The 15,679-nt window shown below is 32.3% G+C and overlaps 2 protein-coding genes across 11 annotated transcripts in view; one reads left to right on the top strand and one right to left on the bottom strand.

Annotated features, from left to right (window-relative positions):
- Positions 1-15,679, top strand: part of LOC129807826 (protein abrupt) — a 169,800-nt gene that overhangs the window by 22,971 nt on the left and 131,150 nt on the right. The gene's annotated exons all lie outside the window — the stretch shown is intronic.
- The window catches only part of LOC129807828 (voltage-dependent L-type calcium channel subunit beta-2), a 130,985-nt gene that overhangs the window by 72,225 nt on the left and 43,081 nt on the right, over positions 1-15,679 (bottom strand). For all 8 annotated transcript variants that reach the window (XR_008752330.1, XM_055857368.1, XM_055857369.1 and 5 more), the window contains one exon: positions 10,646-10,681. Coding sequence is in view for 7 of the 8 variants with exons in the window: in XM_055857368.1 (XP_055713343.1) it covers positions 10,646-10,681 (36 nt within the window). In the remaining variant the exon portion in view is untranslated. The remainder of the gene's footprint in view (positions 1-10,645; positions 10,682-15,679) is intronic.

Below are 15,679 nucleotides of genomic sequence, written 5' to 3'. Positions count from 1 at the left end.
GAATTTGATATGGCAGCTCAGTAAAAAAATATTACAACTCGGAAAATGTTCTAATAGTTAATAAAATATACATTGTTTTGTGAATTTTTTTGGAAATAAGATAACTGTCATCGAATACAAATTATAGCTTCAAATTGCTCTCCTGTAAAGTTGCCCATTCATGAGTTATTCGTTTAATATTCTGACTCGTCGATATAGTCTGTCTTTATTAATTTGTTTAATAAAATTCATTGTCATTTAAAATGCCAGAAATCTCAAATATATGACTTTTGACAATGTCACGTGAGCTCAAATGCCAATGTCACGGATACAGAATCGCATTTTCCAAAAAGCTCGCCTGAGATTCGAACACAATTTGTCATATGGCATTGCCAGAGTGTTAGAGAATTCCCCTATCAGTCAGATTCAATTAAAGCCTACGGAAGAAATTTGAAGTGTTCGAAGTTTGAAGCCAGAATATGTTCGAAGCTTGAGAGCCTTCCCCTTTAATTGAAAACTTTCCTTAATCGTCAAGAGAGATCTTAAATTTGCCATTGAGAAGCAAAAGTTTTTAAGTGTAAAATGTAATTTCATTATAATATTTGCAAATTTTTGAGTCCAAATCCCAGAAGTACATTCAGTTAATATCTTCTGAAGCTTCTTGGTTAAATTCGTTGTTTGTAGTCGAATTTGTTCACTAATTGGCGTAAATAGAGCTGCCTATTAACTAAAGCTTTCATCTACTGATGAAAAATGACCATACGAGAAGTCTTCCAGCAAATAGGATGAAATATTCATATTAAAATGAGCTAAAACTGTTGATGAGTGTTGTGCAGAAAAATGGCGCTTTAACAATGTGTGGAAAAGATTAGTTATTGGAAGACATTCTTCATAATTACTGCAAGGAAAAAAAAATCCACGAGAATATTTATCAAGGTAACAAATCGAAAAGTCGTATGGTTATTTCTTCAATAGCATAGATAATAGTGTATTTTTTCTATAGAAAATTTTATACATATTGGCATATTAAAGTAGCAATAATGTTAATATTATACATCTGCCCCGGTAAATTTTAATTTATAGCGCGAATAGTCAATATGGTCAAATGTCTTGAATATTTAGTGGATTTTTTAATAACCTCTTGATTCCCCGCGGCCAATAAATGTGTAGTGGCTTATAGGAGAAGCCTCCAATCCGCGTAATACACAATTTTCTTGCTTTTTTCGGATTCTTGATCAAAATAAAAATGAGAATATAGCACAAAAGAATTGGATGGATTTTGCGCCAATAGATATTCACTTCACGTTCTCAGCATTAACTATTAATGTGATGTAATTTTTTTTTTCAAAATGAAGAAGATAGGAGATAAAAAGAAGTTTTACATCAAACACCATTGAATTGATATTATATTCAATAAAGTTGACTCTGGGTGAATTGACATTTAAATATTTTTCCTCAAAATATATATCCAGTTAGCCAATGAATAATCATGTGATTTGTGAATTTTTGCCTATTAATTGTACACAATCATAATTTAATAATTTATGATGAAACTACACTCGTGGTATTTACCTCAAAAAGAAGATATAAACCTATAGCAATTTTTCTTGCGATGTCACCATGTTTATGTGCGGTGCTGAAGGAAAGAGCGAGAAAATGATGGAAATGTAACTTGTCGAGGAGCACCATCAGTGAATTTTCTTCAATTTTAAATACATGCCCACCCACACAATAAGATCTCGCGAGTAAAATTAGATTAATCGCTATGCGTTGCCTCACTTAGAATACACTTTTTTTTTGCTCAAAAAAAAAAAAGAACTTCAAAACTTTGTAAATGGAAACGATGTTTGTTGCCACGCTGTAAATTACACAACACAAAACATGAAATATTCTCGAAAGGTTTATTTTTAAGAAAAATAAAGAGTGATTCTCTGGGTTAGTGCATTGGAAAAAGTGCATCATTGAGAAAGTATTCGGTAGCCCTTTCTTGGAATTTTCCCGCGTAATTGCTGTATCACCAGTTACCCTATAGCAAAAAGCCGCGGAATATCCGCGGATTTCATCAGAAAGCTCCATGAATTTTCGAGGAATTTAAAGAAAACAATTCTCCATAGCATTCCATAGCGAAGATATCCTCTTTCAAGGAAATAACATAGGAAATGTCTTCTATAATCTCTGTGGAATTTTCCGCGGAATAATTTTGAAAAAAATATGCAAGAATTCTATAGGGGAAAGCGCGCTACGTTCAGACGATTCAAGATTCAAACAATTCATTTTTTTCAATGTGCTTCCAATTAATTTAGCCAATTATTGTATGTTAATAGCTAGTCCAATGTCTCAAATTTCCAGAAGGGATCTGTGTGTGAAATCCATTAAGAAAATGGAAAAAATGCGTTGTCCGAAGGTAGCGCGCTTTCCCCTATTACTTTAGGTTTATTTTCTACTGTGTTTACGGTGCAATAATCAATTTTCCAAGAATAAGAATGAAAGAATTCTACGAGCTTTCCCATGGAGTTTCTATGCATTTTGCTTCAGAAAGGTCACTGGACATAGGGGACAATGGGGCACCTTTGAATTGGGATACCTTTGAAAACTTAACCTTTCCATAATATAATTTAAGCTCCACAAATCATTTCTGAAGTTAAGTCGCATTATGATAATACTTAGGTTCATTTGATAGAACATAGAACGTACATAGAACGTTCATAGAGAATTCTCTCAGAATATAATTCCACTACAACTACAGACGAAAGAGCAAGTTCACCAAAAATTTCAATAAAAACAAAAAAAAAAGTTTTGAAGAAAATCTAAAGAATGTTGAATTGTGTGGGTCACCGAAAATCGGAAGACGATATCTCTTGTCGTTTGACCTCTAGTCTGATAACAAGCCTTCCCATTTACAAAAAGGAAATTTTTAAGAAATATAAATGAATTACCGTTACTTATGCGATTCACTCCCGATTAGCAATGCAATCGGATTGGAAATTTCAAGGCCTTTCCAGAAAATCTAAATTTAAGCAAATTTGTTTAAAAATTATTATAAACGAAACGCTTATTTGGACTTTTGTTATATTCATTTGAATCTTTGTATTGTATTGTATTTTATTACGAACATGTGTCTTTATAATTAGCCCCCTCCCATACCAAGGGTCCGCCGCCGTCTCAGCGTTGATGACCAGCCTCCAAAGCCAAACGGCGGAAATACTTCTTCTTAGGCTGTATAGTCTTTTGTCCTATTAAACTATCTTTCTCTGCGGATTGATAAGCGGTACTCACCGGGATTTATGGGAAGGGGGGAAACTACCAAAATAAGACACACGGGAGATTCGACAACGTGACTAGGAAGCTAGCGCGTGTTGTTGTCGTGTTAATTTAAGATTAGTTAAAGGAAAGGAAAATCTTGAGAATTCTGCAAATCTGCGTAGGGTAGAATTAGCACTTTTCGCCACTTATATTGAAATCACTATTTTTCGCGTTTTATGAAATAAATGAGCCGCAAAGTTACTTGTATTTTTACTGCTGCTACGTAAAGAGTCGAAGAATATTAATTATGCGTTTTGAATTTACGATTTTGAGCATTTTTTAAAGCAAGTGCATTGAATCCAATATTTCTTACCAAATATACTAGCTAAGTGTCATCAATTTTTGTCAAGCAAAGTGTACATTTTTGGATAAGTAATTTGTCTATTAAATATATAATTACACTTGTGGAATACATAAAATTTGTATTTAGTCAATTAATATTTCATTTTATATTATTTTTGTATAAAAATGAGGCATGGCGAGAAGTGGTAATATTCTGGAATTGATTTTACCACCTGTCGCCATATCTTTTCAATAGGCGACGCTAACTTCACTTCGTAAATTCTCAGTTGTCAAATCTGGATTGTTTACTTTCTGCAATAGTCCAATAATTTGATTTCCCAAATAAAAGCGAAGAAAAATCATTTAAAGTGAGTGATAATAGGGGGCTCATGAGGAAAGAGAAATACTGAATGTTATCTTTGCATAATATTGCCTAAAATAATTGAGTTTGAACCTTTCCAAGTGGGTGGCGAGAAGTGGTTACAGAACTGGCGAAAAGTGGTAAAAAGTGGCGACGAAGTGGTTATTTCTGCATTGTTAATAAAAATCAGTTTTTAAAGTAGTTCAGGGTTAAATTAGAGTATTATTGTTTTCACGAATTTGCAGCCAATACATTTAAGTAACCTTGTGTCAAATTTGAGTTATCTTGTAACAAGGGTTCAAAAGTTATAATAAAATTAATTCCCGTTTTTCCTAAACATGGCGATAAGTGGTTACTCCACCCTATATCTGAAAAAAAGTTCGTAAAAATTTGCAAAAGTTTGTTGAATACAGTGCAATTTTGCTAGTTTTCTTTTTCAACACCAGAAGCAATTTATGCATTGGCAAGATTTTAACGAAATTCTTGATTTAGGTTCGTAAATTATGCAATTCATAAACTATTTCACAAATGAATGGTAAAATTTTGTAAAAAGGATGGTAAAATGGGATTGGCAAACCTTTGACAAAGCTTACCAAACTTGTTTGTAAAAGGTTTATAAATTACGAAAATAACAAACTTTTGTTGTTTTCCATAGAAAATAATCTTCTTTCGACAAACTTTCAGTGATTTCAGTGTTTATTTAAAAGTGAAAATTTTAGATCAATTGTTTAAATATTTCTATACATCGTCGCTTAAATGAGCAATTGTCGTAACTTTCTTCGCTACCCTAATCATTATTTTTTACTAGTACAGGTGATGAAGAAGTTACGACAATTTTTGATCCAAAAATTACGATATATTAGCTGACAATTCCTCCTAATCATCTCCAGGAAATACACGAAATATTCCTGATTTTTTCCATGGAGGCTTACATGGAAAAGAGCGAATTTCCTCCGCAGATTTCTCTGCTAAAGTGCAACATTCACAGAGCCTTCGGTTATAGGGCAATGGAGAATGCATGAGAAAAAGCACCGGAAATAACTCCTATATTGTGAAATACTTTTGGGATTAATCAGACAATTAAATGACGAATCTCGGTGGGAATATCGCAATAAGATCTCACTTATTCGCACCCCAAAGAATAATAAGAGACAACAGAAGAGAGAGAGAGGGAATGTAGAAGAATTCTGTGGAAATCATACTAAGTATAAGTGTGAGAATGATCCTCAATTGCGAAGCTTAAAGAGACACAACAAATGAATTTTCGGGTGTTAAAGAAGGTATGGATTTGATTGGAATTTCAACTGCCACAATAAATCTCAAGGTAACGAGTAGAATAATTTGTGTGGAGAGGATTTTTGTCGCGTCTTTAAATGAAGAAAAAAAATAAGAAAAACATTTTTGTCGTATTTGAAACCAGTTTTATTTTTCCTCCCAAAAAGTTAATTTACCTCCTTACCGAATATCCAATGAACATCTTTTATTTTGAGAAAAATATACACCTCATCAAGGCACATCTATCTAAACAATGATCGTAAAAATACTATTTCTTCATACAATTTATGGGACATCTTATTGATTATTTTGTCTCTCTCTCTTTCTTTCTATTTGGAATTATGGTATTCCCAAAAGCACAATCATTACCATTCTTGTTGGAGATCTTGTTTGTTTCTTAAGGTAGCTTTTTGATTTCAACAAGTAAATTGGAAAATTTTGATCAAACACTCAACAAAATGTTATTGACAACTCAGGGAGTTTTTTTTTTTGTTTGATGTTCAGTGATGTTTTGGGATGACTGGGATCCTGTCGCGAGGATGTGGAATGATTGTGTTTAAGTTGACTTTCCTCGTTTTCTCTTTCTCACAGTGATACGTGGTAAATAGAAGTATTAAAATTTGGATTTATTGAAATGAAAGCTCTTTTCTAGATTAAAAAAACACTTCTTCTGTATGGAAGCATTAGTGGTAGGGGTAGGTTACGGTAAGTTTCTCGAAGACCCCAAGTCGTTATCTCTCGTTATAAACCACCCAAATTTAAATGAACAAACGCGAGGAGAAGTATATTAAATCTTAGCTTCCCCTACTCGTTTTACTACGTTTACTCCTCAATATTTCTTATTTATATAACTTATACGTACGTAATTTAGTTTTTAATTGAGTTTCCCTAATATCGTCTTCAGACTAGAGGTTTAGCCTAGTCTCCGAAGGTCTCAAAATTCTAAATAGCAACCAATTTAATTTGTTCTTCTGATTCAAATAAATTAATTCCCCTTAATATCCTCTTCTAAGGCAAAATTTTTCAAATATTTCCGATTGATACACTGAGAGAAATCCGAAAAAGTTAAAATAACATTCTGGAAATGTTAATTTTACACTGCATTATTGATCCGAAATCGGTGTAAATATTACCCTTTTTAGATGTATTATGCGTTAAAGTTACCCTTTTCATGTTAATTTTACACTTAAAAAGGTGTAAAATTAACATTAAAAAATGTTGATATATTTTTACACCTTAAAAGAGTTAAAGTTAAAGTGTTAAAAGTTTTTTTCTCAGTGTAAGAAATTATAAAAGTTAAGCATTGTGGCTAAGCCTTAAGTCTTAAACCCGTATAACTTACCACGTTATTAGTGCTCTTATCCCCTTTGTCGCCTGTAAAATCAGTTTTTTTGGTATATCTCAATTTTGTCCCTAGCGATTTTATTCACTTTGGAATATGTTGTATAAATAGGTCAATTCAACATATCGTCCATCGGATGATTCCATATTATAAATTTTCAAATGTCAAAGGTCAATCATTTTAGACGGCTCAATTTTCAACCGATTTGCTTAAATTTAGATGTTTGCTGAAAGATCATTAAATTTCCAATCCATCTGCATCGGTCTCAATTGGCAATGAATAGATAAATTACCGGTACTTGAATAGTTAAAAATATATATTTTTTGTTTATTTTTTTGTTTTTCTTTTTTTGGATCTAGAGGCCAAACGGTAACAGATATCGATTGCTGGTGTTTTGTAACCCCCTCCATAATTGAACATTACCTTGAACTGGATTTTTTTTCACATTTTCCTCTCCCTCCAAACCCTCCAAAAATCAAATTTTTTAGTTTATCTGTTCTTGTGTATTCACATTCACTCATTGTCGGATATTATTAGGTGAGATTCTTTTCTTTCTTTATATTGATGTACTGGGCTTTAATTGCATTTTTGTACATTGTTCAGTATGAGAAATTTGTGCCTTCAGACACTTCAATCATTTGCACTAAGCGGGACTCGAACTAACAAATGTGACAGTCGAGCAGAGGATCACACCGCCCAAGAACCGAACGCTCTTACTAATTGCACCACGGCCCCCACCCATTTTTGGATATGTTGTATTAGGTTACATGATTCGTCCAATTTTCGAACTTGCTTAATTTTAGATTTTTAGAAAGGTCTTAAAATTTACTACCACTCTGCATCCGTTTCAATTAACAATGAATCGGTGAAGTAACCTGTGAATGATTTGCCATCAAATTTACTTTTTGCTATCGGAATGCTTTTATAAATTAATCAATTTAATCGATAGTAAACCGGTATGCACACAAGAAACTTACGAAAAGATAATTCACGTTGAACTCTTTCTCGTGAATTCTAGCATTCCGCAAAGCTGGGACGCTTTGCCTCTTTCTAATATTTCTTAAGACCTACTTCATTTTATAATCCTTTTAATCGTTTGTTTCATCAATTTTCTCACTTGTGTGATGTCCGTTACAACGCGTTAAGGCGTTTCACTTGTAGGGATGTGGATGTTTCTGATCGTTTTCCACATGGATTCACAGGAGTATTAATGAAAACCGGGCTGTTTAAATTAAATAATAAAGTATATTTTCAATTAAAAAAGACTTATTCGTAAGGCTTCAGTGAAATTTGAATGATTTGCGAATTTTTGAAAAATCAAAAAGATTATTCGACTTTACTGCTTCTAGAGATAGTCGCATAAAGTATTAAGCATTTAATAATTATAATGAACTCTTCATGGAGATATCCCCTTTTTCTTAGACATATCCAACCTCCAATAAGTGACAGCCTGGAATATGAATTTAAAATAATGAATAATATCAATCATAAAATCAGGGTTTTAGACTAAATCTTAAGTCTTCTAAGGTTCTCAATTCCTAAAAAAAAACAAGCAGAAACAGAAGAAATAGTTTAGCTTAAACCGTCTTCAGAGATATACGGGCTTCAGACTTAAAGCTTAGCCAAATGGCTTAACTGATCTAATTTCTTATCAATTACAATTTTTTGGAAAAATTTAACTTTATTTAGGACAAATGATCTATTAGGCTCTCAAAAAACAAAGGAAATTGCTCGCAATTTAGGATTTTGAGACATTCGGGTACTGGGCTAAACCTTTAGTCTGAAGCCGGCCGTAATCCTTATGGTTTATCTCGTATATCTTATCGTAGTTTATTGCAGATAAGACTTTTAGGAAAAGTTTGACTTGGAACTGCATGAAGACACAATTTATTCATTCATTATATTTAGAAAAATACACTACAATTTCTTATTGTTTATCAATTTAGTACCTTCGAGAGCGGAGTTAAACCTTCATCAGCCTGAATCTCATGTTATTCTACGGCCCTATTATAGGATTTAAAGCAAAAGTTTGTATGGCTTTAGAGCTGTCATTTTTCAGTCATCAAAATTTTTGAGAAAATTTTGTATTAAGATCGGATATTCAGGATAAATAAGCCTCTGAATCTTAAAAAAAAAACAAATTAAATTACTTGAAACACGTCTTTACGTTCAAGCATATGACTTAACTTCTTTAATTTCTTGTGATGTCTTTGGAAAAATATTCATTTAGGGTAGTAGGTGTAGTATGATTAGTCCCGATCAAAATTCCGAAAGCCAGAATCCCGAATTCCAAAAACAGTGATAGATACTTCCATGATTGCATCCATTCTTCCTGGAGGCAAAGAGAAATTTTCTGTGTTTAGGGAATTGATCATAATCCTCCGTATAATTTCGTCCCTTTTAGGATTTTGGCTTTCGGGATTTTACCTTTTGGTACTTTGACCCCTTCGAAATTGTGGTTTTCCGGAATTTTGGCTTCCGAGCTTTCGACCCTTTCGACCTATTCGGGATTTTGTTTCTTCGAGATTTTAACTTTACGTAATTTTGGCTTTAGGGATTGGAACGGTACCGATTATGATAATGTTAAAGGTGTTTAATCTATCTGATACCTTTAATGTTGGAGATACCTTATATGTACCTAGATGTGATACCCAGTGGAAGATCACTTCAATTGCTGATTGTTTCCAAATTTAAGACCTTCGAGAGCTGGGTTTGAAGGCATATAACCGTATAAAACGGGTTTTACTCTGGAGGTTTATCCCAGTTCTCGAAGACCTCGATATTCTAAGCCGTTTTACTGATTTTTTATTGAAGACGTTCTAGGTCTGGATATCAGTTAAAGTAGTATTGAACCTTACTTACAGTACTGATCAGTACTGAACCTTACTTCTGAAGGGGCCTCAAAGAACGACAGAAACAACACTCTGTTTTCTTAATTCAAAAAAAATTCTAGATTTAATGCCACAAATATAAACAGTTTAAGATCATAAAACATGTAAATTATTTCGAATTGCTTAAATAACTATTTTGATCGAGCAGTTTTAGTTGCAAAATATGGAAGGTCTTGTTTTAAAATTCCCAAATTTTCTTCAGTGAATACTAGTAGTTGTTATTCTTGTTTAGTAAATGAGAAAAATCACTTTAGAATGGATATAATCTTCCAATTAAGAGCAACGTTATTTAATGTGTTTCTTTTTGCCTTAACTACCAATTTGGTGTATCAGTGCCTTTCAAATGTAATCCGATACATTTGCTATCGAAAATTTATTTGCACTTGTATTTAATTGCCGTCTTTTTCGACAAAGACAATTTTGTTACCACGGGAAAATTAAATATTCAACATTTCATATAGTGTATCTCAATGTGATTTTTCTCAAGCGGACGTTTCAAAATATCAAAAGTCTCTATAGGCATATGGAGATGGGTTTAAATTTTACGTTTTTTCGCTTCATTACGCACTTTTATTAGTCATCAAAGGTATATAAACTAACGCAGATATTAATTTTTTGTCGCAGAAAAAATAGATAGAGTTACAAATTTCTCTTTGCGGGAGTTATTTTTTTTCTTTGAGAAAGTTAGGTAAAAAGTTGGAGGGAAAAATTTATAAATTTTCTTTTTAAAGTTTACAAGAAATTCTGTAAAGAATAAGTGTAGATATTGGATAAAATGACACCTCTGCACGAAAATTTGTCCACAAGTCTGTTCATCGAATACAAAGATAGAGCATTAAATCCCAACTACTGCTCTTTGGTCCAATTAAAATACAAGAAAAAAAAGTCCGAACTCATAATACGAAATTTCTCTATCGATGTATTTGTGCATATTTAGTTGAAAAACTTGTTGGTAAAAAGAAGAAACAAATATATAAAAATGTGTCTCTTCTTCAGCGTCCTCCAACTGAAAATTTATATGTAAGAGATTTTATAAAAAGATACATGCGCACACAACATTTTATGTAAATATTCCCAAAAATAATTAATATTGATGTTGATACATAGATCTACTCGTAAAATAGCTATTTTTACTATTTTTTTTTCTAAATGGTGTATCTCTAATAAGTAAAAATTTAAATATGTATATGTGTTTGGGGACATTATACTTACTTTTGATGAGATTAACGTGAGAGTCGGTGAAGATTCCTGAAAAGACATAAGAGAGAAATTTCACCATTAAACAAAGTGATTATATGACCAATTTGCGTTTTATATGATTGCTCTTTTCTATTTTTTGAAAGAAAATTGACTATCGAAGATTCGTTACTCATCAATTTGAGGGACAACATTGCAAAATTAGTCTTTACATCTTGCCAAAAAGCTCAATAAAGTAGTTTCATTTTACCTCATTGCAATTTGAAAACATTTAAGAAAAACTATGAGAAATTTCATGAAATATTAAGACACGTACTAAATATTTAGCACATGCATGTACTAAATCATTTTGTTACAAATTTGTAATTTCTAGTCCCAAATGAACTTGAACACAAGGATTCCTGATTCTTCTTGTATTTTTGATTATCCACATATCAAAAAAATATTGATTTGTTGGGAACACATTGCAAAATTTATCATTACTTTTTTTTTTAGAAGTAGACTATATTAATTTTATTAAGCCTTATTCCAATGAGGAAACGGACAACACAAATAAGTTAAATATAAGAAATTTCACTTAATATTGAGATGTGTACTAATTTTTTAGTACATGCTTGTGCTAAATCAATTTGTTATAAATTTGTATGTTTAGTAAAAATATTGTGTAAGTTCTAATATAATAATAACTAGGAACTTGAAGCCAAAGATTTATAATTTTTCCAGTATTAGGTGAGATTCTTAACAATCTCACCTACTATAATCCTAACAAAATTTCATGTCGTCCGATCGACCTCAAATTTGGCCAAAATGTGTTTCGCCACTTCCTGATTCCGAATATATATGTGGCTAAGTTACGTTCCCGGCCGGCCGGCCGGCCGGCCGGCCGCTCTTTGGAGCTTAATAGCTCCTAAACTAAAAAAGATATCGACTTGCGGTTTTCGGCAAAGGTTATATATCGGGTGAAAATTGCAACTTGGTGCATAGACCCCCCACCCCCCACCCCTCCTTCCGCCATTTTGAAGACCCCCCTTTTTTTGTTTTCTCAATAGCTCCGCCCCTATGGCATTCAGCGGACTCAAATTTTAGTATGTTATAGCTGGGCCTTAGAGCTTTCCATCAATACCAAACTTAAGGTCCCCCGACCCCCCTGACCCGAGCTATAAGGGTCCAAAAAAAATTTCTTAAAATGCCCATAACTCCGGTTCTAATTGTCAGAATTTAAAAAGTGAGGGCTTTTTGGAAAGCTCTCGTGAAATGCCACTTCTCCTTCTAACATCGCAAGTTCATAAAACCACCGCTAGGGGCGCTTTTTTTTAAAAAGAAAATTTTTAAATCTTAAAAGTTAAATAACTCAAAAATTCCATTGTGCATCGGGCTGAAAATTTAGTATGTTGTAGCCGTTGATTATACCTTTCAAACAAAAAAAACCTTAAGTCGATCCATAACCCCTGACCCGAGCTATAAGGGGTCAAAGTTCGAACATTGACCGGCCTCTATCTCCGGTTCTAATTAACATAGCGACCTAAATTTTACCTTTTTGGTTTCGTCTCGATGAGCACTTTCAGATGGAAGTTCAAAAAGTCACCACAGGTGGCGCTGTGATAGCGTCAAAATTCATCGAAATTCAAAGTCACTTTTCTCAAAAACGGCATTGTGCAAGTTAATGAAATTTTAGTATGTTGTAGTCCAGTCTAGGACGTTTCCAAAATGGTGCGTATGCGCGCTGTGGTTTCAATAGAACCGGAGATATGAGGGGTCAAAGTTCACGAAATTCAAAAAATCATATCTCCGGTTCTATGTGACCGATTTTGATGAATGAGGGCTTAAACGAAAGATCTCACCAAATGCTACAACTTTCTAGAATATTTGAACTTCGTGGGACCAACACCAGGGGCGCCACAGTCGAAAAACCAATTTCAATATCACATAACCTCAATTATCTCGACTGTCGCTGAACCGATTTTGATGATTACTTCGACATAATTGTAGAGCACATTTGTCTCTACATTTCGTTCATACATCATTTTCCACTCAGACTACGCTATCACTCCGATTTTGCCGTTTAAGTGTGAAAAAATTGATTTTTCCCATAATAACGCTTTGAAATCAGTCAGATGCCAATTTGACTGCCTCTACTCCACCAAGACACTTAAAATAGGGTTTTAAATGGAAAGTCCCACAAAATACAACAATTCTTTGATATAGTTGAAGTTCAACAAATGACTACTTGGGGCACTCTGGATGAAAAAACGAGTTAAGAAACAAAAAACCTCGCTTATCTTGGCTTCTGAGTCATCGATGAGTTCAAGTTCTACGGCAAAATTATAGAGAACATTCTGGTCTACATTTCACCCATATATCACTTTTGTGCCAGTTCATCCAAATCCTTGACATTTTGGTTCAAATACAAAACTTGTATAATTTCACGAATTTGATTCAAGATAACTGAATGGCGTCTCCCTACTTCAGCATCAAATCGAATTTGCATGCACTCCGAGTTAGCTCACGTTAAGAATCTCACCTACATAAGCCGGTTAGGATTATCTGTCCCTTTTCGATTATAACAAAAATAGCACTCATTTGTTAGGGAAAGCATTGCAAAATAGACATTACTTATTGTTATAATTAGAGTACAATAATTTTATTACACGTTATTCCAATAAGGAAACGGAGAACACAATAAAGTAAAATATAGGAAATTCCTTCTAATAATAACACCTGTGATTCAGTACCTGTGTGTACTAAAATCAATTTATTCTAATTTTGTATTTTTCATATTAATATTGTATAACTTCTAACGTAATAATAACAAAGAACTTGAAGCCAAAGATTCAAATTTCTGTCGGTTTTTTAGATCATTTCCATAGCAAAAAAAATACTCATCTGTTTGGGAAAACATTGCAAAATTAATAATTACTTGTTAATAAAAGCACAGTAGTGCAATGGTTTTATTGGACCTTTTTTCAATTAGAAAGCGAAGAATTTTCATCTAATATTAAGATCTATAATAATCATTTAGTACATGCCTGTACTAAATGAACTTGTACTAAATTTTGCACTCTTAATATTTAAATAGCGAAAATTCAAACATTTATAACTGAAAATTCGCAGATTTTACAGAACATATTTGAGATTATTCATCTGGAAAAAAATGTTTCAAAAATTTAAGACAGAAACTTGGTTTAAATCTGTTCTAAATCTCGGACATGCTTAGAAAAATTATTCTTTCTTTTTTTTAAACAACCGAAGTGTAATATGTAAATAATAATATTCTAAAGAAAGGAAACTTTTTGAGTAAAATGAAGTTATTTTGTCTTGAGAACAAGTTGTACAGTGCTAATAAGTAATAAATTAGACTAAATAAAAATAATATTTCATAATTAAATGTTCTAAAATTAAAAGAAAAAAATAATTAAGAAGTTTATAATTATAAAAAAAAAATTATTGCTTAATTGCATTAACGAATTTTTGTTGTAATTAATATATTTAGTACATGTTTAGTACATGAATGTGTAAATTTTTAAATTGAAATGCAAATCTGAAAGTACATCTAATTTAACAATCTCATGTTCTGTTTTCTAAATCTTCATACCGCCCTATGTCATTTCGGATTGAAAATTTCTGTAATAACTGAATTTAGTACTTGTCTGTGCTAAATATTAGTTCGGCCTTTAATATTTATTTTTAGAACTGAAATAGAACGCAAAGTATGTCTGTTGAAAAGAAATTCGTTGCCTTAATGGATTAATCATGTTTCTAAATCTTTGTGTCGTACTATCTCATTTCATTTTGCAAATTTTTGTAATAAATTGATATAATGGATGATATGTACTAAATGTAATTTCAGCCTTCAATACATCTTCAAATTTAAAAATTTAAATACAACGCTGAATGATCGTTAACTAATTTATCAACTTTCTATTTTTCAGAATGAAAATTTTTGCTACAGCTTGATTTAGTACATGTTTGTACTAAATATGTTTTACCTCCCAATATTTCTTTTGATTTATATACTCAAATTAAATACTAGGTACACCTATTCTGGTTAATTTAAAAATGTTTCAACAGTTTCTAGATCTGCATCTACAATTTTATGTAGTTTTTGATTAACCGTATAATGTGTACTAAATGTTTCTTCAGTCCTTAATACTTCTTGAAAGTCATAGATTAAAAAGCAAAGCTGGGTATCCTTAATTAATCAATTTTGCGTTATTTAAATCACGACCTTTCACTCTTATTTTCCGATCCGTTTTATTTCCGTTTTATCTCAATTTAGTACATGCACGTACTAAATTTATATTTCAACCCCCAACATTTTTTTTAATAATTTTTCTTAAAAAAAAGGTTTTTAATGTAATACGATTACAAATCGTGTTTAAATGAATCACGAAATTCTTGTTTTTAAATTGATGCTGTGTCTCTCCCTCTCAACAATGGTACAGGTATTTGTTGAAGGTGTTTCTTCTCACCCCCTAAAAGACTTACGACGCCTTCAATAGGTATATGTGTACCCCTCAATACCAGAAAAATATTTTTTGTTTGCCTGCAATCTTCATCGTAAAATGCGATTTTCGGATAATATCTTAGGCTCTGGAACACAAAGGACCAAAAGAATGAGCCACATGTTAGAGCAGGATGAGGCGCACAAATGTTATTTGAAGATACATTATATATTTTTTTCTAATGTAGAGCGATGCTTCAATATCTTTGAGGATGATTTTGAAAGTGAAATTGACGGATATTTTTCAAATGATTTCTTCATGCTTTTGGCTAAATGTGATTTTAGGAGTTTTAACAGACACTTAAAGAAGGGTGTATACTGACTTTTTAGACTGGTATCATTTGTTCAAATGACCAGAAAAATTGCTAACATGGATTTTGCTTTTGGGAAATAGATACAGATTTGTGCAAAGAATAATGTAGCATTCCGTATGACCTACAAATGGAATAATGTCAAAAGGCTTATTGAATTTAACTGAATATTTGAAATTGACCTGGAAATGTTCCAAAAACAGGAAACTTTTGGGGTACATTGTTTTGGCGTCTAAG

The sequence above is a fragment of the Phlebotomus papatasi genome, chromosome 3 (genome assembly GCF_024763615.1).
Source record: "Phlebotomus papatasi isolate M1 chromosome 3, Ppap_2.1, whole genome shotgun sequence".
Taxonomy (NCBI): domain Eukaryota; kingdom Metazoa; phylum Arthropoda; class Insecta; order Diptera; family Psychodidae; genus Phlebotomus; species Phlebotomus papatasi.
This window is presented reverse-complemented; position numbering and strand designations above follow the sequence as displayed.